We start from the raw sequence: 27971 nt of genomic DNA on the forward strand, positions 1-27971 counted from the left end.
TAGACCAGGTTTTTTTTTTGTGCCATGTTTGGTTACAATCCCATCAGCAGTTTTGAAGAAGACTTGCAAGTGTTTACAGACGGATGAGGCGCATAAGCTCTAGAACTATGTTCCAGGTGAGCTAAAAACATGCACACTCAGGCTGAACACACTTGGTGCACTCACAGGCACCGACTTTGGACACCACAAAGAAACAGCATAACTAACATACAAACAGTACATTAGATCAATCATCAATGATGCCAGCTCATCTTGAGCCTCCAGCCTATCAAACGCACATCTCAACACCATACAAAACAAAGCCCTTATCATCATTGTTTGCACATTAACAACACCAATCGAGCACCTACACACAAAAGTAAAAATGCTAAAAATAAAAGACCACTGACATGAGAGGTGCACAGTTCATTGCAACGGCAAATGCAAACCCCCAATCACCCACATCACTACATGTACAACCACCCACAGACCCCTAGACACATTAAAATTACACCGCAAAGACACTACAGCGACGTCCTTCGTAACATCCCCACCAAGCAACGGAAACTACAAAAAACATTCACATCACCAAAAACGCAACAAGAAAGAGCAATCGGATTGCAGACCCTCGCCAGGACATGTTTTTGGTGGTTTAAGGCTTTTGTGTTAAAACAAATATGACTACCGAACCACGTGACCGATGACGTCATCATTTTTTCTCCACCAATTTATCCCTAGATGAAGCTCAATAAATTTAATCGTGATTGCATGAAGTTTTGTACTTGTCAAATTTTGACGTCATAATGGAGGCACCAAGGACATCATCATTAACACATTATTCCCCATGGAGAGTTGTTTACAATGAGCCATGTCTCAATTGTTTTCTGTGCAGCGCTTTGAGATAGAGGTGCAAAGTTTTTCGTTTTTTTCACGATGACGCCCGTACCACGTGACCTATGACATCATAATCATTAAAAAATTTACATGAGGTAAATTGGTGAAATGCACACCTATGGTGAAAATTTCCTGTTCAGCAGACCAACGTTTGCAGAGAAAAATCATATATTCTGTGCGGACAGATGAGAAATCACTTAAAGAGTGATACTTGGCAAAACAATCACTCAGTTAGCTGATATGCAAATCCTATTCAAATTTCAGGGCAATCGGATGAAAATTGAGGATTTTAGAAAACTAGAAAAAAGTGGTTGATCTTAGGCCTATGTTGACCTTTTGGCCTATGCTGATCTCAAAAATATTTGGTGGTTGAATTCAGTTAGTTGATATGAAAATCCCATTCAAAAAATCCTAAATACACTACAAACATAGACTCGACGACACCACTGACGACACCTACGACCACTGCCAGGCCACTCCACAAAGGTTGCAATGCAAGGCAATCATTTAATTATCAAGAAAAACCTCCATTTCGCATCGTGGCCTAAAAATACATTTGTTTAACAACAAACAGAGGTCCAAAATAAGTTTTAATTTAATTCTCATTACTCATTGGCTGTGAGTGGAGGCGTTTGGCGTTTCAAACCCCGGCCAAGTAATGAGTCATATGAGAGACGAAATATGGTGTGTGTTGCTTCCTTGCTTGACGCTCAACATTTAAAAAGAATCGAGCATGGATATATAATAATAGGTCATGTACAATAATTACAGTAAGTACAGGACACAAGTACAAGTGCAAAATGTGGCCAACTTAAAAGCATCCCCATAGTATGATGCTGCCACCACCATGATTCACGGCAAGGATGGTGTTAGACGAGTGATGAGCTTCGCTCGGTTTCCACCAGATGTGCTCAGCCTTTCACGTGCCTTTTTGCAAGCTCCAGGAGTGCTGGCATGTGCCTTTTTCTCAGGAGTGGCTTCCGTCTGGCCACTCTCCCATAAAGCCGAGATTTATGAAGTGCTGCAGAGACGTCCTTCCAGCAAGTTCTCCCATCTCAGCCAAGGAACTCTGTAGTTCTGGCAGTGTGGTCATTGGGTTCTTGGTCACCTCCCTGAAGTTTATGAAATAATTTAAATTGATAAATTAACCTGAACTTTTCCTGTCACCAAGGATGGGTACTTTTCCTAGTATCTTATATTTGAGTCCAATTTGCATTTAGGAACAGAGCAATTGTGGTTAACCATTTTGAAATTTCCACTCTTGTCTAAATGCTGAAAATTATGTTTAACCCTTTGAGTACGGAAGACGTCCAGTGCTGCAACCCGTGAAAAAGTTTTGTGTACGGATGACGTTCCTACACGTCATCGACGACACCTATAAATAGATCGTCAGTACATGGTTGCATTCCCGTACTAAAGTGCCAAATTACCGGGGGTATTTTTATCAAAAAAATATCCCGTACTCAAAGGGTTAAGACGATTTGAATCAGATTTCACGCTGACAACGACAGGTTAAATGTGCCCGGTGAGCCAAAACAAATCAGTGTAAACACACACACCAAGCATTCGTACGTTATTTCAAAAGTCCCGTATTGCTTAACCCCACCTTTCACTTCGTGCGTGGGGATGTGATGGATAGTTTTTGTTTGAGACATAACCTGGTTGGTGGGAAAAGTAAAAAAAGTAAAGGCACTAACTATAATCTCTCCACCGAGTAAGCAAAGCTCAGGCCTCATATTTCAACCAGAGTGTGGTCCTCCTTCAGGTACAGGTAAAACCATTCATACTGGTTATAACCAGTATTCCTGCCTCACCCACTCTATCCTGACAAACTGCATCACTGAAATAAAATCCTGGCTTCAAATCAACTTCCTCAAGCTTAACTGTGATAAATCTGAAATAATCATCATTGGCCCAAAAACGCTCACAAAATCCACCCATAACTTTGCCCTCAACATCAACGGTATCCCAGTATCCACCTCCCCTCACATCCGGAATCTTGGTGTCATCTTTGACCAAACCCTTTCCTTCGACAAATACACTAAACAGATCACAAAGTCAGCCTTCTTTCACCTGAAAAACATTGCCCGTCTCCGCTCATCCCTGTCCTCCACGGCTGCAGAAACCCTCATCCACGCCTTCATCACTTCCCGTCTGGACTACTGCAATAGCCTCCTCTATGGTTCACCCTCAAGAATCACCAATAAACTCCAATACATTCAGAACTCCGCTGCCCGTCTACTCACCCATTCCCGGACCCGTGACCACATCACCCCCGTCCTTTACAAGCTTCACTGGCTCCCCATCCCCCAGAGAATCCAGTACAAAATCCTCCTCTTGACATACAAAGCCCTCCATAACCTGGCCCCATCCTACCTGGCTGACCTCCTCTCCAGACACACTCCCACCCGCAACCTCCGCTCTGCTGGTACCAACCTCCTGACCCCCTCCATCCGGACCAAATTCAGATCCTGGGGGGACAGGGCCTTCTCCATCGCTGCTCCCACCCTCTGGAACTCGCTACCTCACACCATCAGAGACTCCTCCTCACTCACCACATTCAAAACATCACTAAAGACCCACCTGTTCAACACTGCATTCAACATTCAACCCACAGCATTTAACCCCTGACTATCTCTTCTCCTTCTCCCTCCTTTTGCTTTAAATATTTCCCTATTGATTCTTGTCTTTTTGCAATTGTTGTTTTCATGTATTGTTATGCATTATGTTTTCCACTCTGTCAAAGCACCTTTGGGCTTCTGGAAAAGCGCTATACAAAATAAATGAATTATTATTATTATTATTATAACTTTTACAAACCACTTCATAAAAGATGTAAATCTTATGTCTACTATGTCTGCACGTAGAATGCACCCATGTAGTTGCTTGCAGTGTGCAAGAATGCCCCACTGGTATGTATGGAAAGATCACTTGCCATTTTTCTTCAAATCATAAATGAGCAAATGCATCTAATGAGCCAAAGGATGAGATGTTATGAGACATTATTTCCAGACTGAAGGTAAAGTATACCAATTCGGCATCAAAATATTGAGGACAGGTGCTGCACTCTTCGAATATGGCCCGCATCGGGTTTCTGATTTTGAAAGAATGACCTTGACATGTACACTTTATAAAGCAGCAGAAATTATTGCACTTTAGTTCAATAAACCTTGAATTTGGTTGGTGTTGATTCGTATGTAGCCTGTGGTAGCTGGTTGCATCATTTTCTGGAATCAAGGCTGTGCTGTTGACATAGTGCCCCTGTTAGGGTGCCGGGAACCCTGGTGTTGGGCTAGCGGCTAGGGTGCCGGCTTAGGATCCTAGGATCCTGGGTTCGAATCCCGGTCGATTGCTGAATTAACGCCAGGGGGGTTGACTCAGCCTGTCATCCTTCCGAAGTCGGCTAATTTGAGTACCAGTTCACTGGTAATTCCCTGTTTGTCGTTAAAGGCGGCAAAAAGGGTTGGCGTCAGGAAGGGCATCCGGCCGTAAAACATTGCTTCAAAAAGGGGACCAAAAAACCAACAACAACCACGGTTCCCAAAAAAGGCCAACCCCCGCTTTGCGGGGAAAAATGGCCTCTAAAGGTGGTATATTATTATTATAACATTGTATTGATTTACTCATTCCATCCCCAATATGGATCAAGTTTGCATTGTTTACCAAAGGCTCAGCAGAAATTACTCAATCATTTTTAATTTAAATTCATTTACAAATGTTAAGGGATGGGATAAGCAGACAAGCCTGCCATTGGTTAGTGTTCAATACACAATGAAGAAAACTTCAAAATTAACTTGCCTTAAAGTATAATTGTACATAACATGTCAAAGCAGTAGAAAAGGGGCTGCAGGTATCCAGAAGATAGACGGTGATTGTTTATAAAAGGAGAGTGTACATTGTATTGAAATAATTTAATGAGGCCGATCCCTATAGGAGAGGAGGCCTCGTTTCGATCGAGTTGGATAGAAAGCCATGTACCGAAACACAGGAATACATTACATGTGGACCAACAAAATCGTCAAGCTGGTAAGGGTGAGAGTTTGAGGCCAACAATCATTTTGAATCAAGATCAACCCAGCATAGAGATTACCACCTCCATCAATTGAATTGATCCAGCCAAAAGGGTACATCCTGCAACAGCTGTAATTTTAAATATCAACAATTAACCCCAGTTTCTGGTATAACCGTCAGAAAAGGTCTCGTTTTTGACTTGGTTAGTGCAGTAGTATACTGGCATCAGGCAGTTAAGATTTCAACACCTTTACAATTGATGCCCCGGTCCAGCTAATATCAAACTGGCCATCAAAATGTAAGCAATGGCAGAAGGTAGTAACTGTTCTTCTGGCCTGTCAAACCCAAAAGTAACAGTTTGGGTTAACCAACCATGAAGGCAGCGTGTTTCCACGTTCATAATGGAGAACATAGTTCGTAGATTAGTCTGTGGACTTGAGGCAAGGAAAGCAGGAGGCAAGGCCAGGCCTCTTCACTTCACCCATCCGGGTTGTCCTGCTGCTCCCCCCTTTCACCTTCATCTCGAGGGGCTTGAGGCTCAGCTCCCCAAGCATAACCCCCTGGTGCATCTTCATGAAGGGGCGTGTAAGCTGGGTCATCATCTCTGTCAAATATCCACACACTGAAAAGGAGTATTGACAAGAAAGAATGGAAAGGTCAATTAAACGAAGATGCAAGCAAAGGTGAACAGCATATGAGCGTTGGGTAAAGCGGGACACGAAGAAATGCACTTACAGTATGGAAGGTGTTTGTAGTAACCGTACACCTCCAAGTTGTCGTGGAAACACATCCTCCAGGAAGTAGTATACGTGGCCCACAGCTATTCCTGAACCAACAAATGAGAGAGAAGCAACAAAGAAAATGGGGGAGAAGATCACACAAATGATAAGATAAAAGCAGGTTGGAAAGATTCCACAGGGCATTACCATGGATCACAACCGAAAAGGAGCAGTGTGCAATGATCACATGGATCTCCACAAGTTCACATTAACACTAATCCATGTCACCATAGTCTCTGCATTCACAGCTTCATGAACAAGACAAGATGTTCTTGATGAAACCTATAAATTACTTACTTCAGGTCAAAGGACACCATGCATACAGGGGTGCTGAAAACAAAAACCTGTGCCAGCAAAGGGGGGAGATAAGCAAATCAAATTCTTCAACTGATCATTCTTAATTGGGCAAACTCCTTGGTAAAAGGAAAAGGCCTGGATCACACAAGGAAGAGATAGCAGCCATCTATAACAATGCAAACAATAAAGAGCAATCAGAGATTGCAGACCTTCATCAGGACGTGTGTTTAGTGGTTTTTAGGGCTTTTGTGTTAAAACAAATATGGCGGCCGAACCAAATGACAGATGACGTCATCATTATTTTTCCTCCAATTTATTCCTAGATGATACTCGACAAATTTCGTCTTGATTGGACTTGTCAAAGTTTTGCACTTGTCGATTTATGACGTCATAATGGAGGCACCTATGACATCATCATTAATATATTGTTGTGGATCTGCCGTGGGCCTTCTCCCCTTATCAAGGGGGGGATTAATTCCCTTGTCTTTACTGACCTGGCGCGACCCGAGACCTATTACGTCCCTTCCGGACAGCGATAAATAGGGTTTCAGGACCAAAGTCGCTGTTACCCAAGTACTAGCGCTGCCCTGGAAGCGAGGGAATAAGCCTCGCACGAACCACGTGTGATGGTGATACGCCGAGCGGTTTGCGTACACGTGATCCGCGCTATTTATAATTACTAGACCCGATTGGAGCGATCGTATTGGTACCACGCTTCGTCAATAGAGAAATCACAAAGGCGATCGAATTGGAAAGAAAAGGAAGAACAAATTGGTTTAATTATTACGCACGTATTTACAGCACAGGAGGAAGAGACACAGAGCAATCCTTATACAGTCTTATACTTAATACCCCAGGACAAACGGGCCCGTCTCACACACACTCATACGGGGATTGCTGATGGGCAGGATGATGTTCACCAGCGCCGCGGTGGTCGTACAGGATCGGCTCCGTCTCACTCTCCACGGTCCCCGGCACCTCCCACGAAGATGGAGGTAGAAGGCAGGACCACGTATCGTGTCGCTCGAACAAAGCGGGTAATCTCGGGGCGAACGGAAGAGGGCGGACTTTGTGCGGCTGGCGGTTACTCAGCCGCGTTCACTCGCTTTGGCCAAACCGCGTGAGTTATCAACGCCCTGTCTGCACCCACGTATTCCACGTAACAAAGTTCATACAGTGCGATGGATCCTTTCCAAGCGCGTCTCCTTAGAATCCTCTCTATAAACTCCACACCAGCTCAGCGCACCTCCCTCGATAACTCTCAAGTCCTTCACTCCGCGAGTCCTTTACAACGCGCTTATCCTCTGCAAGTCCTCTGCCAATGCCGTGTGCACGCGAGTCCTTCCGAGGGCTTTTCGCATCGGGTTATATATGCCACGCCCTTCGAACCCTCTGGAACTCACCAGACGCTCTTCACCACGCCCTCTCACGCCATTCCGCTCGAGCTCTGATTGGCTGGTTCATTCTTACCGTCCTCACTGCTGCCGCGCTGCGCTCAACCCTCCTTGACCTTTCGAGACCCTGCCTCGTGTTAACCTGACTAGTGGACAGCCAAATGGGACGCGGGATGGATTGCGCGCATAGAGGTAGAATGGAGGTCGGAGCAAAATGATTGTAGGGCCTATTTTCCTGTCTTTACACAACGCAGGTAATAAGAGGGGAAATGGCCTATTCTTACACATACTAAGACATAACTATCTATCTATAATTCCAGTAATCTCTGTGTGTGTGTGTGTGTGTATGTGTGTATGTCTGTGTGTTTGTCTGTGACCGCTGTTTCTCGACAACCACGGGTCCGATATACTTGAAACTTGCCAGGTATATTGCTGGGGACCCGAGGATGTGCCTTTTCAAGGTTTCATATTAATCGGACAAGTAGTTACCGAGCTATGTCCAAAATACGATTCAACCAATCAGAGAGCAGCGAGTTATCACGTGTGCCGAACGTGGCGAACAGACTCTGCCTCGGACGGCACATTTGAGAGCGTATTCATTTATTTCACGTTGGCAAACTATGTTGGCGTTAAACTATGTTTTAAAACTAATTAAAACTAATTTGCGATTCTTTCGCTTTCCTGTGCGTTTGTGCACGCTATGGCGATTTCTTTACCAAACTCCGCAAGCCGTTCGCTTTGGACCAAACCATTTCATGTAAATAGAGGGGGGGGGATTGTCACCGTACTCGCAAGCCGTTCGCTTTGGACCAAACCATTCCATGTAAATAGAGGGGGGGGGATTGTCACCGTACTCGCAAGCCGTTCGCTTTGGACCAAACCATTTCATGTAAATAGAGGGGGGGGATATAATTTTAGATATATATATAGTACGGGCATGCCCTAGTACTACAAATGGGCCTATATGTTGTTCGTGTGACTAACTATGGGGGTAAACCTTTAACCTTGATTAACCTTTACTGTACCAATCTCAAAACCGCAGCACTGCCCCCCCTCCCTCGTCAGACTCATCCCCGAGTCGAACCCACACAGGTGTGAACGACCGGTTTTGAGCAAGACTTGGGACTAGTTTTTAATTACATGTGACACTTAGATGTGGTTCCCCTCTAACATTTACTCAAACCCCGTGTATGCGACAGTTTTACAACACTAAATATATCCCACCTACTGCGTTGTGTAACTAACTAACAGACTCGCACCCACAACTAACCGAATTGCGGAATTAATTCTCAATCTAAACATAAAACCGGTGGGTAGCATGTTATTTACAATTACAGAACCTAATTATTTACATCTCTAAAACCCAGGACCTGTTCTTTTTGTAAAGAAGATTGGAGAGGAGAGAAAGCACAGCAATGCACCAATACACCAAAACACATTCATCAATGCACAGTTCAAAAAGTTCACCATTTGCTGCTGGGCCGCATCTTCTTCTTGCTTCATCTTCGGTGTGCAATAAAAACTTAGTTCTTCTTTCCTGGCACACCAGAATAAAATGTACAAGAACCCGTGTTCGTTTTTATTTGTCAGCAGGGCCAACCTTATGTGGTCGACCTGCGTGACATTGATGCCACTCAAAATACGTGGTCCGAAGATGAAAGGTAAGTTTGCAGCAAATGACTGCTCAGCAAAGTGTACGGCCACAAAACGTGTGGTCCATGTGTAAGGTGGTGCAGCAAAGTGTCTGTGCACGTGCAGCAAAGTTATAATAAGGAGTACGGCAGCAAAGTACCGCGCCGTTCATCTGCACAGGTGTAGCAACATGCAGCAGCACAGGGCTAGCAAAGTGCAGCCGCACAGTTTGAGGTTGCTGCACAACTCCTCCCCCAAAGTGGGTCCCATGGGTGGGGAGGAGAGACAAAGCACAGTTAGCAAAGGAAAGGGCGCAAGGGTACACCAAAACACAAGGTAATGCAACACGAGGGGCGCGGGAGAGCGAGCAGAGCAAGCTCGTCCCTAACCGTTCGTAACCCCCCATGTCAGCTTACACTACCCTTGCCCCTCCCTGTATTCACAAATTACAAATCCGTCTCTACGTCTTGTCTCCCATATCCCCCTCTAAGCCAAATTCGTCTTCCAATCCCTCCCAAGAAGGAAGAGATGGAATAAACACATTGTCAAATCACGTCGAGATGCATCTTACTCACTCAAATCATTGCAAGCCTTGGTGCTGGTGCGGAGGTTTGTTACCCTGGTGAATGGATGTGGATGGCGCGAAGGGACTTCTCATCCTAACTACACTAGTTACATTAACTCAGTTAAACTAACCCGGGGTCATGCCCTGCCAATCGGCATCTTTAAACTATGTGGTTCTAAAAACCAATTCCCATTGACCACTCTGCGGCGCCCCTGAATTTGGGTCTCACTCCCCAATTTTTCAATCTGTGCCTTTGCACAATTTCGGGGCTGGGTCGTGTGGCTCCACTAGCAGGTCTACCTACCTGCGCAGCTCAGCCACTGAAGTCGCCACCCGAGCTTACCTTGCTCCTTGCGACTACCTAAATTGGGGAAGGCCCCTCCTGGCTCTCTCACCCCCTGATGCCCTCTCTGGCATTTGGCTACCCGGGTCCTTCTCCTGGATCCCCGGGCCCCATTGAACACTACCCTGACTGGCTCCCAGAGCCTACCTGCGGCCTCGCCTGGCCGACAGACTACCAGTGGCGGAGTGCTCCAATAACCATACGCACCAACAAAGCCCACACGCCCAGCCGTTTCATAGACTCATGCACCCAACCAAGCACTTCTTGCTACTTCCCGTACCACAGATGTCAATATCCAACAATTTACCTAAGCCATCTACCTGGCTTTAAACTACCCACCCCGGGTATTCGTGAAGGGGTCCATCTCCCCCCATTCACTCCTTCGCACCATGCATTCCACACCTTTTACTTCACACCAAGCATTCCACACCACTCATTCCACACCATTTATTCCACATGCCAATTATTCCGGGCACACCTCTTGTGCTCACATTCCTTTTTCCACTTGCACACCATGCAAGTCAATTCACTTCAACACAACTCCATTTTTCCTCAATACACCACTTATGGTTATTCCCAACCAATTCCTCATTTGCTCAAGCTCAATGCACACAGTGATTCTCATTCAATTCCTCATTTGCTCAAGCTCAATACCATCCTCACACACACAGCATCATCTAGATGACTACGTCCCCTAAAACTCGTGCTTCCCCGTCTTCCCTTACTCTAAGCACACCCTCGTCGTTATCATCCTTCTAATCTCTCTACGTCCCCTCTACCTGTACAAATGTTTCTACTTAAATCTTGTCATCTACTGTCATTTCTAAATCCCTAACAATTAACCTAGCCCACCCTCGGCTAGCTTTCACTGCCATCCCCCTAATCTAATGCTTATGAGCCCCCAAGGAATGTGGTGAGGAATGGCGAAACCACCACTCCCCCAAGCCGGGTACCATTCGCCAACACCATTGCTATTCCAGTCCTCTGAACTATATGCCTCTCCGTGCGGCAATACATTTTCATCACAGCCCGGCTTCGAAAAGCCGAGCGATGCATGCGGGTGGTTGGTCTACTGTTGGTTGGGTCCGTCCGGCATTTTCGATTCAAGGGAGGAGGCTTTGTTGGGCCTAGGTTCCAGGCGCCATCTCTGCGCGGAGCCTTTCGGTCCCCTGCACGATGGCCAAGCCTCCCACGGCCGGAGCACCGCGGCCACCAGTGGGCGAATCTCCTACCCCCCCCTTGAACCGTGCCGATCGCCTTTCCCGCCAAGGCGCGGCACCGACCATACAGGGCGGGGCCCGGCCCGAATCGTGCACGCCGCCGCGGCAACGATCCCCGCAGCACACAAAGCACACCACGCACCGAGGGCTCGCGTCGGCTATACGTCGCGCTGAACGCTCCCCCGGTCTGCGTCGATGCTCGAGCCGCGTTCTCAACACTCGCGACACACTCCACTCTCGCACACCGCGGCGCTCCAGCACCTCTCATACATTCCCTGCATTCTATTACCGCACTCCTGTGCATTCTCTTACCTTACACACTCAGGTGCACAACACTCAGGCGCACTCACGCCATTCGCACACTCCATTATCACACACCCTTGCACACATCCTGGCGCTCTCATACCACTCGCACACTCCGTTACACACTCGGCCATCGCACACCCTCGTGCACACTTTTGTTACACCCTCAGTAACAACCACGGGTGTGCACTCTTGGTACACACCCAATCAGCACACACTTACCCATGGGTGTGCACTCCTGTTGCACACCCAATCACACGCTCTGGTGTGCACTCCCGCACACTCTCTACAACACGCTCCGGGGTACATCCTCTCTCACTCTCTGTCTCACACTTGGTTTCACACTCTCGCTCCGGTGCACACTTCCTTCGCACACGCACGCCATTCACCCTCGTACACCTCACAAAGGACCTTCCACGAGCACCCGGGTTCCGTCTATACCCCAAGCGCGCCAAAAATCTTTTCGCGCCAAACACTTTCACGCCATACACACCCCTACTCACCTTAAGGACCCTCTTCGCGGCAGCACCTGCAAACTTTCATTTTTGTTAGGAAGCACGACATCACAATGCAAATCCAGACCTTGAGTGCATTCCATTTTGACCTCCCGTGATATATGTACTTTCTCTGCCGTCTCTTCAATTTCAATTATAACCATTTCATTTATTTTTTCTATTTCCTCGAGGACCGCCGGTGCGCTTAAAATCTCGTCTTCCAATTCGACCTTCCCCGGCGCTCCCGACATTTCTTTATCCAATTTGACGGCCGTCGGCTTTTCTACACCCCACGTCTCGTCCCTTATAGCCCTGGTCAACTTGGCTACCCTTTGCTCAAGCTCGCTCTCTACGCGTTGCTCACACCGCGTTACCTCGTTGCGTACCACCGCGACCTTCCCGCTCGACCTGCGCCTCATGTCTTCCATCGCTTTTTTATTATCCCTTCTTGCCTTTGCTATCAGTTTTTCCACTTCACACCTGGATTCCTCCCTCAATTTTTCCAGATCACACCCTGATTCGTCTGACATGGCGTCCTTTTTTTGCATTATACATTGACTCTTCCATAGAGGCCCTCATTCGTGCCAGATAAAGGACCCAGTCCATTGGCACTGCGGGCTCGGCCCTCGCCGCCACGTGCGAGGTGCCGCCATTTTCTTTGCCAACTGCCGCACCCTCATCAATTGCCTCCTCCATTTCTCCCAATTCTTCCCATGGGTCCTGGGTTATCAATTCTATCTCCTCTACCTCATCATTTACCCCCACCGGCATTCGACCGCCTTGGCTAGCCATGGCACGAATTTAATTTGAATGTTAATAATTAAATTTTGGTCGCTCGTAATTTGGAGTGCTTTAAGTGCACTTCGGGTCCTATCCCAAACTCCTGACACCAATTGTTGTGGATCTGCCGCCGGCCTTCTCCCCTTATCAAGGGGGGGATTAATCCCCTTGTCTTTACTGACCTGGCGCGACCCGAGACCTATTACGTCCCTTCCGGCCAGCGCCAAATAGGGTTTCAGGACCAAATTCGCTGTTACCTAAGTACTAGCGCTGCCCTGGAAGCGAGGGAATAAGCCTCGCACGAACCACGTGTGATGGTGATACGCCGAGCGGTTTGCGTACACGTGATCCGCGCTATTTATAATAATTACTAGACCCGATTGGATCGATCTTATTCGTACCACGCTTAGTCAATGGAGAAATCACAAAGGCGATCGAATTGGAAAGAAAAGGAGAACAAATTGGTTTAATTATTACGCACGTATTTACAGTACAGGAGGAAGAGACACAAAGCAATCCTTATACAGTCTTATACTTAATACCCCAAGACAAATGGGCCCGTCTCACTCACACTCACACGGGAATTGCTGATGGGCAGGATGATGTTCACCAGCGCTGCGGTGGTCGTACAGGATCGGCTCCGTCTCACTATCCACGGTCCCCGGCACGTCCCACGAAGATGGAGGTAGGAGAAGGCAGGACCGCGTATTGTGTCGCTCGAACAAAGCGGGCAATCTCGGGGCGAATGGTAGAGGGCGGACTTTGCGCGGCTGGCAGTTACTCAGCCGCGTTCACTCGCTTTGGCTGAACCGCGTGAGTTATCAACGCCCTGTCTGCGCCCACGTATTCCACGTAACAAAGTTCATACAGTGCGAAGGATCCTTTCCAAGCGCGTCTCCTTAGAATCCTCTCTATAAACTCCGCACCAGCTCAGCGCAACTCCCTCGATAACTCTCAAGTCCTTCCCTCCGCGAGTCCTTTACAACGCGCTTATCCTCTGCAAGTCCTCTGCCACTGCCGTGTGCACACGAGTCCTTCCGAGGGCTTCTCGCATCGGGTTATATATGCCACACCCTTCGAACCCTCTGGAACTCACAAGACACTCTTCACCACGCCCTCTCACGCCATTCCGCTCGAGCTCTGATTGGCTGGTTCATTCTTACCGTCCCCACTGCTGCCGCGCCGAGCTCAACCCTCCTTCACCTTTCGAGGCCCTGCCTCGTGTTAACTTGACTAGTGGACAGCCAAATGGGACGCGGGATGGATTGCGCCCATAGAGGTAGAATGGAGGTCGGAGCAAAATGATTGTTGGGCCTATTTTCCTGTCTTTACATAACGCAGGTACTAAGAGGGGAAATGGCCTATTCTTACACATACTAAGACATAACTATACTACAAATGGGCCTATATGTTGCTCGTGTGACTAACTATGGGGATAAACCTTTAACCTTAATTAACCTTTACTGTACCGATCTCAAAACCGCAGCAATATGTTATTCTGCATGGAGAGTTCTTTACAATGAGCCGTCGCAATTTTTTTCGGAGATATAGAGGTGCAAAGTTTTTCGGTTTTTCCAAGATGGCGCCTGTACCACGTGACCTGTGACGTCATAATTACCATTTTTTTAAATCTCCAGGTGGAGGTGCACCTATGCTGAAAATTTCCTGTCAATTGGACCAACGTTTGCAGAGAAAATCATATTTATTCTGTGCAGACAAACACATAGACAAACAGACAAACAAACGGACTCAAATGCAATACCCTCTCCTCTGGTGAGGGTATTAAGTGCAGAATTGCTGATCAAAAATAACCAAACGTCCGCATCATCATTTGCAAAGTTAATGCCACCTAGCTGTTATTTGAGGGATCCAATGAGAGGGATGAAGATCACAAGGTGACAACTTTGGACTGTATGGGGAATGGGTTTAGACTTCCCAACCCACCTCAGCTGCAGAAGTAGTTGGTCATATTTGCCACAAGGGACCAGTGTCGTGCAGCGAAATCACACCACGAAACAGCACAACCTGGTTGCTCAAGTACGTCATTGTGTAACAATCACAAGTACACCACATTGATGGTTTTCCCACTTTAAGAGTTTTTCCTCATTCGCTAAACCCTTAACTCCCCCAGAGACCTGCCCTGCCATGAGCTCACCAGTTAATGGCTTTTCAAAAATAACTGGGGAAGAGGAAGACAATTGGCAGGGAATGGGTTTGAAAGATGGAATGGAGACTAAAGTGGACGGAACAGACTACAGGATATCCTTATCAAACTTGTGCTGGGCCAGGGGCACTCGGAGGGCAGTCTTTCACAGCAGCTACCCAAAAAATTATACATGGTGTCTGCTCTTAGTAGCTGTTTCTTCCATAACTCGTAACAATCCTTCACTTGGCATCTTATCAAGAATACGTGCTCCTTTCCACTTCGCCTGGTCCAGCATGGGGACCATCCGAACCTTCAAGTGTATAGAAGGGTATGTCAAGATGCTTCCGGCCTGGCATTAGGATGGAGGCAAGCAATGATTGAGTCGGGAGAATACAGAACTCTCTGTGTCGCTATGGTGAGTAGACGCGTTATGCGTTTCATTTTATTTTTAAACATCTGAAGGAATTTGTAATTATTTGAATGTATAGGATTCAAAGTTCAAAAAAGTTTGAATACTCTTCATTAATGTCCTCTTCAATTAAAACAAGGCCATGCCATGCGGACACTATTCTGCAAAACGAGGCCATGCCATGCGGACACTATTCTGCAAAACGAGGCCATGCCATGCGGACACTATTCTGCAAAACGAGGCCATGCCATGCGGACACTATTCTGCAAAACGAGGCCATGCCATGCGGACACTATTCTGCAAAACGAGGCCATGCCATGCGGACACTATTCTGCAAAACGAGGCCATGCCATGCGGACACTATTCTGCAAAACGAGGAGTGGGTTATCTTGTTGGTTAAAATGAGATGGAGACCTACATTCTTGCTGGGGTCACGAATATTAAAATATGCTACGTAATCATGCCGCTTTTCAAAAAGTCAATGGGCAGAGATTCATAATCACCTACTTCAATCGAAAATCAACTCTATCTGAGTTGTGACACCAAGCATGGGCTGGACAAGACAAAGTGGAAAAGAGACCAAGGTGGCCAAGAGGCTTCCCAGAACAAGAGAACAACTTGCGGGTTCATCGTATTGCTCGATTCCAACGAACCACAAACGGTAAAGACATTTTTACCGAGTAAATCAACGATGACAGAATTCCCGAGAAGCAGAGAGAAGGCCATGAGCACCCAGGGCAAAAATGGTGCCTGGAAGTTTAGCAAGCCGAAGAAATTCATCCTCACTGCCGGGTTTCTCCGGCTCCAAATGTACACGAGCATTATGGTGAAAGCCTGGCCCAGGAACACCAGCGTTACGAACATCCCGAACAGCTGAGCGCAAGAAACAGTCAAGGCCACCGAGTAAATGAAAGGAAAATGTAAATGTGGTAGAAGAAAAGTTCAGAAATAAATGTATAACCAACAAGAGTGGCAGAGGCAAAGGTTACTTTTATTCTGTTACGAGCACCTGCTTACTGAGCTGAGCTTTGCATGTGATGCCAGCTTTCGAGGCTGAAAATACAAAGACTCAACACTGCTGCTTCCAACTGGATTCTTACTCACAACATCTCATACCAATCCAGTGTCTTCACCACCAGCTACCACTGAATCCAAAAGTTATCCTTCTTCTTCTCATTTTGAAATCTCAAAGTTCCAATTTGGCTCCAACAAATAAATAAATAAATAGATTGTTCCAGTGTTTATAGTCGGGCAAGGTAGTAAATAAAGAGGGGAGAAACCTAAACTAATTTTAAAATGAAGTAATCCAATTTACCATCTCGCTTGACCATCACTTGTGTGTCGAGTATACACTTCATTTTATGCTAAACGAGAACGGCACTATTCGACGTCGCGACAGACAGATACAATGTCTCCGCCCACGTTATTACATCATTATACAAACTTGTACCAAGTTTTTTTTAAATCCCTTCAGCTGTTCTCAAGTGTCACATTTTCACCTGATGTGACCTCTGACCTTTGATGCCAAAATCGAATCAGTTCATCTTTGCCTCATAATATATACTCATACCAAGGTTGGTCAAAATCCCATCAATGGTTCACAAGTTAGTGCAGTATAATATTTTTTACCCAACCTTTTGACCCCATAATTTAATCAGTTTATCTTTATATCGTTATATGTACGTACATGTACCAAAAGTTTGACTTAGGTCCCTTCAGCTGCTCTTATATTATCGCGGCAACAAAAATCTATTACAGACGGACGGTACAACCCAAAACCATAATGCCTCCGGAGACTTAGTCGGTGGAGGTAATTTTTTTTAGCTCAAACAAAATGTGCATTCGGAATAGCATGAGTTTATAATTTCAATCATCCACCTAAATGAAAATACTCGGTCTGAAATTTTTTTTTGCAAATTGGAAAGGGGCAATCAATCTACCTTTGTAGGAAAATATGGTGGAATTAACCCTTTATCTCACCTTACTTTTTTCCACACCCTCTATTTTTTTCTGTGTCTTTCTGTCTGCCTTTGTCTCTGCCTTTGTCTCTGCCTTTGTCTCTGCCTTTGTCTCTGCCTTTGTCTCTGCCTTTGTCTCTGCCTTTGTCTCTGCCTTTGTCTCTGCCTTTGTCTCTGCCTTTGTCTCTGCCTCTGCCTCTCTCTGCCTCTCTCTGCCTCTCTCTGCCTCTCTCTGCCTCTCTCTGCCTCTCTCTGCCTCTCTCTGCCTCTCTCTGCCTCTCTCTGCCTCTCTCGCTCTCTCCTAAGTTAGCTCAAGATAGCTAACTTAGTTTCTTGGTGAAAAATCAATGTAACGAAGGCAAAAGCAAGATGTAGTCACTTGATAGTCTATGAACTTGCTTAGTCATGTGACCTGGTCATCTCTTACTTCACTTGATCAGGTGACCTGCCAGATTATCATTGCTCAGCAGACTGGGCCTTGCTACACTGAAACCATTTCTTTATGAGTGGGCCAACAGGATGGCCTTGAGGTATCAACACTCACCTCTAAGCTGTCCAGCCTGTGTACGAATCCCGATGCAGCTATAAGCTGTCATATAAACACGGGCAGGGTGATTCATCAATGTGTGTGGCATCCGTCCGATGGACGATAAACTGGGCGTCCTGTTTGCCTGCATTAGTTGGGGAACGTGAAAGATCCCACAGTGTTCTTCGCGAAGAGTAAGCGAGCTATCGCCAGCACTCTGAACAAGCTACAAAATCCTGCCCTAATCAGCAGAGGACATTGCATCAGCAACACAGCCGCGCTTTCAGCCAATGATACTACCCCGCCACCTTGAGCTGCATAATTACGAATGAGGAAGAATATTTCTGTAATCAAACAAACCAAAGCTGTGAGTACATTCGTCTCAGTTTAAAGCAATTATACCCACCATAGCAGAAGTCTTAAACTATGTTTAAAGGACATAGAAATGGGTCTTAAACAAGGGAGAATTTAAGTTTTTAAACATTTCGACATGAATCCTGGGTCCAGGAGCTAATTACAAAATCAGAGCTGGGGATGTTCAAGGTTTGGTCACTAAAGCATTTCTGGGTGTAGAATGCTCAAACCTGGTAACACTAAATGTGAGGAGGACTCAGGGATCAAGCTGACTGGGGTAGAGGAAGTGGGGGAGCAGGCAGGAGGGGTGAGGGAATTAAAATGCCTCCATTTTTGTTTTTATAATCTCGAACCCTCAATTGTCTCCTTCCATGAGTGCCGTTTTAAAATCGATAAAAAGATACAGTCATGAGTAGACCTCCAAACAGGAACATGAAGACAAAATCCGCCGTACGTCCACGAAACGACCCTTCCTCCAGCATCCGACAATAGCGGTATCTGTTCATCTCCATCAAGGTCGCAAATCAAAGCTTGCGACATGGCCGTCAGGCGGCGAGTTCGTACACGTCAGTCACAGCTCACGGGTTAGTTTCCAAGTGCAATGAACCCTTGGATTTGAGCAGGAGGCGACAGTCCACGAAAACAACTCTCAGCTCGGGAGAGGATTATTAGAATCATTTTGTTTTTAAATGCCAACCCGGTCTTTGAGCAAAGGATACAAAAATATCATGTTGAAAAGGAAGTTGAAACCCACAGGGCCAAAGAACAAGAAGTTTGTGACCAATCTCCAAACCTGCAGAAAATAATTCATCACCCCATTATTAGCAGCAGGGCTGGGGAGAAGGCTCAAAGTTCACATGCACAGGGGAACATCAAATTATACAAACAAGTCAAAAACCACCTTTTAGAGGCCATTTTTCCCCGCAAGCGGGGGTTGGCCTTTTTCGGGAACTGTGGTTGTTGTTGTTTTTCGGTCCCCTTTTTGAAGCAATGTTTTACGGCCGGATGCCCTTCCTGACGCCAACCCTTTTTGCCGCCTTTAACGACAAGCAGGGAATTACCAGTGAACTGGTACTCAATTTGCCGACCTCGGAAGGATGACAGGCTGAGTCAACCCCCCTGGCGTTAATTCAGCGATTGACCGGGATTCGAACCCAGGATCCTAGGATCCTAAGCCGGCACCCTAGCCGCTAGCCCAACACCAGGGACTACTTTTGCACTTGTATTAGTGTGGAAAAACCACTTTTCGCACTTGTGTTAGTGTTGAAAAACCACTTTTCGCACTTGTGTTAGTGTTGAAAAACCACTTTTCGCACTTGTGTTAGTGTTGAAAAACCACTTTTCGCACTTGTGTTAGTGTTGAAAAACCAAACAAGTCAAAGAAGAGCTGAATTCAAAATGACAGGAAGCAAAATAACCTGGTAGTTTTTGAAGATGAGGTCTGGGTTGAAGTAAAGTTGGAAAGGCGTTATGACTTCCAGTTGCTGAAAAAAAAGAAAACACACACACATCTCGTTTTTTCATTTCTGTTCCTCACAATTCTATGTCTCACTTGCACACGCACAAACACAAACACAAACACACAAACTGTCTCGTTTGGTTCTTGGTGACAAAGGATTAGATATGCATTGGAATAAGGTTAAGACCCACAATAATATGGAATATCTTGATTGCAATGACAAAGGAAACAAACAATTTCCAACCGCTCTCGTGCAAATTTTAAAAATGCACTATGCCGACGTTTTTCACTCCTTCTCTTAAACATTCATATTGTCAAAGCAATTGTATCAAAAGTGCCACAAAACTGCCACAAATCCCAACTCTCTCTTCCTCATATGTGGTGATTTCAATTGTCACCATGCCAGTTGGCTGGGTGTGGGTACCTCTCTCACCAACCATGGCTCTTCAGCAAAGGACTTCTGCGACTCACTGGGACTGACACAATCTGTCAATTTCCCGACCCGGATCTCAGTCAACGGAGCATCTTCTCTTCTGGATTTGGTTATGACAAACTTCCCTGAAAATGTCTGCTGCTCTTCTTCTGCTCCAATCGGCTCATCTGATCATGTGCTTGTTAAAGTGGACATCTCTCTGACCATTCTCAGAGAGCCTCCTCAGCGTCGACGAGTCTGGCATTTCACTCAGGCCAACTGGCACGGTCTTCAAGCAGCCATCAATCATCTGGACTGGTCTCCCATCTCTACCGCCTCTGACATCAACTCATCCTGGGAATTCTTTCAAAGTAAATTGCTCTCTCTCATGCACAGATTTATCCCATCTCGTCTTCAGTTGTCATACCCTTCCTCCCGTCCATGGTACACGGAATCTTGTGGTGAGGCTGTTGCCCTTAAAACAACTTGCTTTCGTCTCCTGGAAAGCAAATCCAACGGAAGGAAATCTCATTTCCTTTCACAAAGCCCGAAACAAGTGTGTGTTCACCCTCAGGAGAGCCAGGAAACAATATCTCACCATTCTCAAGACCGAACTCTCTTATCTGTCTCCCTCTTCCAAATCCTGGTGGCGTCTGGTCAAATCTGTTTCTGGTGTTTGTTCCCCCTCCATCCCCTCCCTCACCTCAAACGGCTGACTCCGCACGTGAAAAAGCTGAATGCCTCAACTCTGTGTTTGCCTCTAAATCTTGTGTCCCAAACCCATCCCTCTCTGTACCCACCGTACCCAGTCGTACCCAGCTGCTCCTGGACTCTGTGTCCTTTCCTCCTGACAAGGTGGAAAAGTTTCTGTCAACCCTCGACTCTGATTCTGCAACTGGTCCTGACGGCATCAGCCCACGGGTCCTAAAATCATGTTCTTCTGCTCTTTCACTCCCTCTTTCTGTTCTCTTCACCCTCTCTTTTGCTCAAGGTCATCTGCCATCTGCTTGGAAATCAGCCAACATCACCGCTTTGCACAAAAAAGGTGCAAAAACAGATCCCAGCAACTACAGACCAATCAGCCTTCTCCCAATTATCAGCAAAGTCAAGGAATCCATCATTGCTTCAGATATTAAATCTTTCCTCTTCTCCAATGGCTTGATCTCTGATCATCAATTTGGTTTCAGACCTGGTCACTCTACTCTGGACATGCTGCTTCTGCTTTCTCAACAATGGATGGAGGTCCTCAACGCCAAACAGGAAATTAGAGCTGTCTCCCTTGACATTTCACGTGCCTTCGATACGGTCTGGCACCCTGCTCTGCTCACCAAACTCTCCTCCTTTGGTATCCATGGAAATCTCCACGCATGGCTGGCGGACTTCCTCTCTGGTCGTAGTCAACGTGTGGCCCTGAATGGGTTTCTCTCATCTCCTCTTCCTGTTCAGGCTGGAGTTCCCCAAGGTAGTGTTCTGGGCCCTGTGCTTTTTCTGGTCTTCATCAATGATCTCTCTGACTCTCTTGAAAATCCTCTCTATCTCTTTGCTGACGACTCTACTCTCTGTCGCTCCATTCCTCATCCCTCAGATCGGCAGTCTGCAGCCTCCTCACTCTCTGCAGACCTGGACAAAATCACAGACTGGTCAAACAAGTGGAACATGTCTTTCAATCCTGACAAATCTCACACTCTTACAATGTCTCTCCGAAAGGACCGACTGGACAACCCTCCCATCTACTTTCTCAACAATCCTCTCCAAGAAGTTCTGTCGCTCAAGCTTTTGGGTCTCACTATCTGCCATGATCTTTCTTGGGAAAACCACATTTCCAAGCTGGCCTCCAAAGCCAGTCGCCAACTGGGCATCCTCCGTCGTGCGAAGTCCTTCCTTGGCACACCTGAGCTCCTCACCACATACAAGGCTTTCATCCGCAGCTCAATGGAATACTGTTCCCCCCTCTGGGCTGGTGCTCCTGCCTCACACCTTGCTCGGCTTCACGCTGTTGAGGCCAAAGCTTTCAGAATCATTGGAATCTCCTGCGATGTAATCAACACCGAGGGCCTTTCACTCACTCACCGCAGGCAGGTTGGTGGTCTTTCTGTCTTCTACCGACTCCTCTCCGGCCTTGCTCCCCCAGCTCTCTCTGTGCTCTGTCCCCCCAATATTCCTTCAGGTCGCACAAGATCTGCCTGCAACCCTCTTATGGTTAAACTGCCAAAGTCTAGGCTCTCTGCTCACCTTCACTCTTTCATTCCCCTTTTCTCCCGCCTCTGGAACAAACTCCCCCACTCCCTTCAATCCCAATCCTCCCTCCAGGTCTTTAAAACAGCTGTTCACCACCATCTCTTATCTTCCCCCATCGAAAACCTTGATCTTTTCTACCCCCGGTAATTCACCCCAGAGTCCTTGCAGTGTTCATATGTTTTATTCCTCTCCCACCTCCCCCCAAGTCCTCCCGATGTCCCTGCTCTCAAATGTTGTGTTTGTGTCCTTCCCCCTCTTCCCCCTCTCTTTTGTGTCCTTCCCCCTCTCTCCCCATCTTGTCTGCCGCTCCCCTTGTTTTTTGTGTTTTGTGTGTCGGTTTGTCTTTTTGTGTGATTAATGTTAGCTCTTTCACGAGCCTCGATCTTGTATACAAAAATAAAAAATAAAAATAAAAATAAAATAAAAAACCCCCTTGCCCGCATTTCTTCTTCCACCATCTTTAGCCAAGTCTTTCTCGGTCTTCCCCGTCCTCTACTTCCTTCTACATTCATTCCCATCACTCTTCTCAACCAGTCACTTTCATCCTTCCTCAACACATGACCAAACCATCTCAACCTGTTCCTCTTCACAGCATCAATCACAGGCTCTATTCCCATCATCTTTCACAATTCATTATTTGTCTTCCTCTCAACGATACTCCACATATCCGTCGAACCATTCACATTTCCGCCCTTTCCAGCCTTCGTTGCTGCTCTACATTCATGACCCATGTCTCGCTCCCATAAATCATAACACTTCTCACACATGCAGCATACACCTTTCCCTTCAGCTTCAACGACACTCCCCTCATCATCAGCACGCCACTCAGTTCCCGAAACTTCTTCCATGCACATCTCACTCTAGCAACCGAGTTGGACCAAAATGTACCATCCTCAGGGTCTACTAAGGTGCCCAACATTTGTGTGGTCTTCCCACAATTGGCCACACAAGGAACACAGTACGTAGCCTTTGCCGGAACGCAACAAGCTGTGTAAAGGACGTTTAACTTCTCTAAATAAATGAGGCCCAACAGTTTTGGATGCCTTGCTGCTCAGTCTAACGCAAGCGATACGGATCTTTACCTCCGCCACCAAAGCTGAATGGAGGTTATGTTTTCACCCGGACGAAAATTGTGGACCAATTTAGACGAAATTTGGCAGAGATGTAGCGTATGTGACAAGGACGAAATGATTAGATTTTGGTGAAGATCCGGATTCGGCTACTAGAAGTTTTAAACGAGTCTTCACCATTAGGAGATAGGGCCAAAAACGATACATAGCAGGATATCTCAAAAAGTTGTGGACGGATTTGGACGAAACTTGGTGGACCGGTTGTGTGTGTGACAAGGAAGAATTGATTCGATTTTGGTGAAGATCTTAATATGGATTCCGATATGAGAATTGTTTAATTTTAAAAATAATTCTTCACCATTGGGAGATCGGGCCAAAAACGATACATAGCAGGATATCTCAAAAAGTTGTGGACGGATTTGGACGAAACTTGGTGGACCGGTTGGATGTCTGACAAGGACGATTCGATTCGATTTTGGTGAAGATCTGAATACGGATTCGGATATGAGAATTATTTAATTTTAAAAATAATTCTTCACCATTGGGAGATAGGGCCAAAAACGATACATAGCAGGATATCTCAAAAAGTAAAGGATGGATTTGGACGAAACTTGTTGGACAGGTTGTGTGTGTGACAAGGAAGAATCGATTCGATTTTGGTGAAGATCCAGATCCAGATCCAGCGAGTATAATTGTTTAAGTAATTCTTCACCATTGAGTGATATGGCCAACCAGGCGGAGGTATGCTCTCTACTGAGTGCCGTTCTAGTTGATGATGTGCTGACCAGCTGACTCTGCATTGTCATTTCATGAAGACCGAGCTGCTGTAATTGCTGCCAAATGAGAAACAACAACTACAGCAATCTCAGCAACCTACTGTGTAGAACCAAACACAATATGGTCTATCTCAGGGTTATTGACATTTATTTAAGCAAATCAAAGTTATCAGTTTTGAAAAGAAATAAATTGTTCATCAAAGCAAATTAAAAAGGGTCTAAATCTAAAAAAGGGTCCAAATCTAAATCTAAAAAAATCTTTAAAAAAGGGGCTAAAAGCAGCAATCGGAAAGGAGCCTCATGTCTCGAGATAGATCACATAAATTAGCTTTTTTAACGCCACTGTAACAAGTCGTGGCAGATGGACCAGGTCGTGATGATGTGCTAACAGATATCAAACCAACACTTTAGGATGTACGAGGCAAGGTCAAAGCTGACGACATTTTATACGAGAAAATGAAAAGGTACAATTAGGTTCCAGAGCAAGGCCCCGTTGATGTAATGTACCAACAAGTCCAAAGCCCCGTTGATGTAATGTACCGATATCCGAAGCTCCATTAATCTTTGAAAGTTTGGCATCGAATTAAAAAGGAAGCTTGGTGGGCTGCCTCCAGGGTGTATGTCGGCCCGTCCTTCGGGCATCGGATAGCGCGTGGATTGCACATTTCCGAGTCTGCAAAAACCAGTGTCTGCCATACAACGGCTTTATTCTTATTCACAAGCTAAGCGGTACCGTGACACACTCTGCAAATGGAGAAGGTTATTGTGCTACATAAAGAGGTACTAATCTGTTTAATGGTCAGGCTGTCAGCAACTAACTTTTCTGAAATATCGACTTCTTTCCTTGAAGTCATAGCTGTGTCCATGTGTTTTTTACCTCTCCCTCTTCCAACGCCTCCTCCCCCCAAGCCCTCTCCCTCCCACAGATCTCCCGATGTCCCTGCTCTCAAATATTGTACTTGTGTGCTTCCCTCTTTCCTGGATCGTGGTTTGCGATCATGGTGGGTGACTACACCTTCTACTGGTCTGATTGCTCTGATGATTACCATTCCCAGGATGTTGCTGTAGCCGTGTCCAGCAAGCAGACTCCTATACGTTAATCAAAATAACACTGGTCAATGAGCGTATTATGATACTGAGGATTCATCATTCTCTGGGTGCCATTTCTCTGGTCTCTGTATATGCTCCGACTGAAGTGAGCAATCTCAGTCGGAGCATATACAGAGACATTCTATGCCATACCCATGTCTGTGGTTGACGGGTTCCCCAGGTGAGATACTCTTCTAGTCTTGGGGGATTTCAATGCACCGACTGGCCCCCGATAGGGATGCTTATAATAAGACATGTTGATCCCCATGGTTCTGGAACCAGAATAGCACCAAATTCCTTGACTTGACAAAATGTCATGGACTTAAGGTAGCTGTTTCGTGGTTTTCACACCCACAGACACATCACTGGACTTTGTATTCCAATTCTGGTGGTGTGGCAAAGGATATTGGCCATGTTCTCGTTGATGGTCACGAGAGGTTGCTGCAGAACTGCAGGGTCTACCGGAAGTGCTCAATTCCTCAACACCGACCACGGGCTTGTTGTAGCAACCCTGAAGCTGTGGCTCAAATCCAAGAGAATGGTACCATCCTAGCCTAGGCTGGATCTTGGCAAGCTCAAGAATGAAAGGGTAGCTGAAGAGTTTGCAAACATGTTGATTGGGGGTCTAAAGGATCTGGGTGTTTCAGGGGATCCTCAAGAGTTGTGGTGTGCCTTCCGGACTATCAAACTTGATGTTGCCGGTGGGTGTCTTGGAACGTGCTCTATCCTTTTAAAATACTTTGGCTGAAACAAGGAAGCAGCGGACTTTGTCTCCCAAGGGACACTGATACCATTGACGAGAGTCGCAGGGTGAGACGATGGCAGAACTAACCTGTTCAGGAACCTGGGGTGCAAAACTGTACGTTCGCTGAGAGGACTCAAAGAGGCCTATGTGTACGGAATCTGTGTAAGGTTAGAGCATCACCTGCGGTCAAGTGATTCCCGTCCTGCTTACAGAGAAATCAGGGCATTGCATTCCTCCAAGCCTGTCCTTGGTGTAGTTAGAGCGGAGGGTGGTGAACTCTTGACAGAGGAGTCTGAAGTGAAAGCCCACTGGGAAAAAAGCTGTTTCTGCAACAACCATCACTAAAGCATTCAAGAGAATCTTGAGATCTCAGCCAAAGGATTAAAAGGTCAATTTACCAAGACAAGTCAAATCAATGCAAACGACCGATAAGCCTGAAGCCCCATTGATGGGATGTCTGCTCTGAGTCTGGGAGGCCGGTAGTTTAAACTATGGTCAGGTCATACCATGCTCTGAGTCTGGGAGGCCGGCGGTTTAAACTCCAGTCGGGTCATACCGTGCTCTGAGTCTGGGAGGCCGGCGGTTTAAACTCCAGTCGGGTCATACCACACTCCGACTCTGAGTCTGTGAGGCTGGCGGTTTAAACTCCAGTCGGGTCATACCGTGCTCTGAGTCTGGGAGGCCGGCGGTTTAAACTCCAGTCGGGTCATACCACGCTCTGAGTCTGGGAGGCCGGCGGTTTAAACTCTGGTCAGGTCATACCACACTCCGACTCTGAGTCTGTGAGGCTGGCGGTTTAAACTCCAGTCGGGTCATACCACGCTCTGAGTCTGGGAGGCCGGCGGTTTAAACTCCGGTCAGGTCATACCACACTCCGACTCTGAGTCTGTGAGGCCGGCGGTTTAAACTCCAGTCGGGTCATACCGTGCTCTGAGTCTGGGAGGCCGGCGGTTTAAACTCCAGTCGGGTCATACCGTGCTCTGAGTCTGGGAGGCCGGCGGTTTAAACTCCAGTCGGATCATACCGTGCTCTGAGTCTGGGAGGCCGGCGGTTTAAACTCCAGTCGGATCATACCGTGCTCTGAGTCTGGGAGGCCGGCGGTTTAAACTCCAGTCGGGTCATACCGTGCTCTGAGTCTGGGAGGCCGGCGGTTTAAACTCCAGTCGGATCATACCGTGCTCTGAGTCTGGGAGGCCGGCGGTTTAAACTCCAGTCGGGTCATACCACGCTCTGAGTCTGGGAGGCCGGCGGTTTCAACTCCGGTCAGGTCATACCACGCTCTGAGTCTGGGAGGCCGGCGGTTTCAACTCCGGTCAGGTCATACTATGCTCTGAGTCTGGGAGGCCGGCGGTTTAAACTCCGGTCGTGTTATACCTAAAACTTTTTTTAAACGTCACGTGCTGCTTCCCAGTTTCAGCCACAGCATTTTAAAAGGATAGCTGAGCACGTATAAATAAATGTTGGCAATAATAGCGCAGGGTTTGATGGAGCTAATGGCCTCTCCTGTATTTTAGTTCATTGTAAAGGGAGTGTGCCTATATTTCAAACACCGGTAGGGCCGAAGCCTCGTCCAACCTGTTGAAAACAAACCCCGAGTCCCACAAGATCCATGCCTGCTGTCCGACGTGCACCCGAGCTTACCACGGCGGCTGTGGTAAGCACACATGCGGTGGTGTACGCGCGGGTAACCGCCGGCATCTGAAGGTATTCTTGCTGAAAAGTCTCGAACGCCATGCTGCCTCCTACGTTCTTCCTGCTGTCAGTTGGAGAGCTCCCTACCGGTACGGCCACGTCATCGTTGATATCACGTCATCATATCCGGGAGGAATTTGCGACTGCCAATCAGTATTTTTTATTTATTTTTGATATATATACATATTTCGCATAATATTACTTCAGGTTTACATTCTATTTACGTATTCAATCGACGCTGTAAACTTTCTAGCTCAATTGTACCTCGTAATCAAACACAAAGTGAAATCAACGAGCGCATCAGGCTATACACCGCTCAGAATGAAATAACTGCTCTCAATTCGTCTTTTATTACCTCCGCTACCAAAGGTGGATGGAAGTTATGTTTTCACCCCTCTCTGTTTGT

General features: G+C 46.6%; 1 protein-coding gene across 1 annotated transcript; it reads right to left on the bottom strand.

Moving 5' to 3' along the window:
- Positions 1-4551: 4551 nt before the first annotated feature.
- On the bottom strand, positions 4552-27696 carry DERL2 (derlin 2). The gene is made up of 7 exons (XM_068113509.2): positions 27515-27696; positions 19503-19568; positions 18804-18877; positions 18489-18582; positions 15924-16119; positions 5620-5710; positions 4552-5506 (listed from the first exon to the last, which is right to left on the bottom strand). The coding sequence occupies exons 1-7, from the start codon at positions 27605-27607 to the stop codon at positions 5362-5364; spliced, it is 759 nt and encodes a 252-aa protein (XP_067969610.1). The 5' UTR covers positions 27608-27696; the 3' UTR covers positions 4552-5361.
- Positions 27697-27971: the final 275 nt, after the last annotated feature.

This window comes from Myxine glutinosa, chromosome 4 (genome assembly GCF_964187855.1).
Source record: "Myxine glutinosa chromosome 4, kmMyxGlut1.1, whole genome shotgun sequence".
NCBI lineage: Eukaryota > Metazoa > Chordata > Myxini > Myxiniformes > Myxinidae > Myxine > Myxine glutinosa.

Excerpts from the sequence above, each read along its gene's own strand:
- DERL2 (XM_068113509.2), bottom strand. The coding sequence starts at position 27,607 with ATGGCGTTCGAGACTTTTCAGCAAGAATACCTTCAGATGCCGGCGGTT. Across the intron at positions 19,569-27,514 it reads TGCTTACCACAGCCGCCGTG|CAACTGGAAGTCATAACGCC; the intron begins GTAAGCTCGGGT and ends CTTTTTTTTCAG. Across the intron at positions 18,878-19,502 it reads TCATCTTCAAAAACTACCAG|GTTTGGAGATTGGTCACAAA; the intron begins GTTATTTTGCTT and ends TATTTTCTGCAG.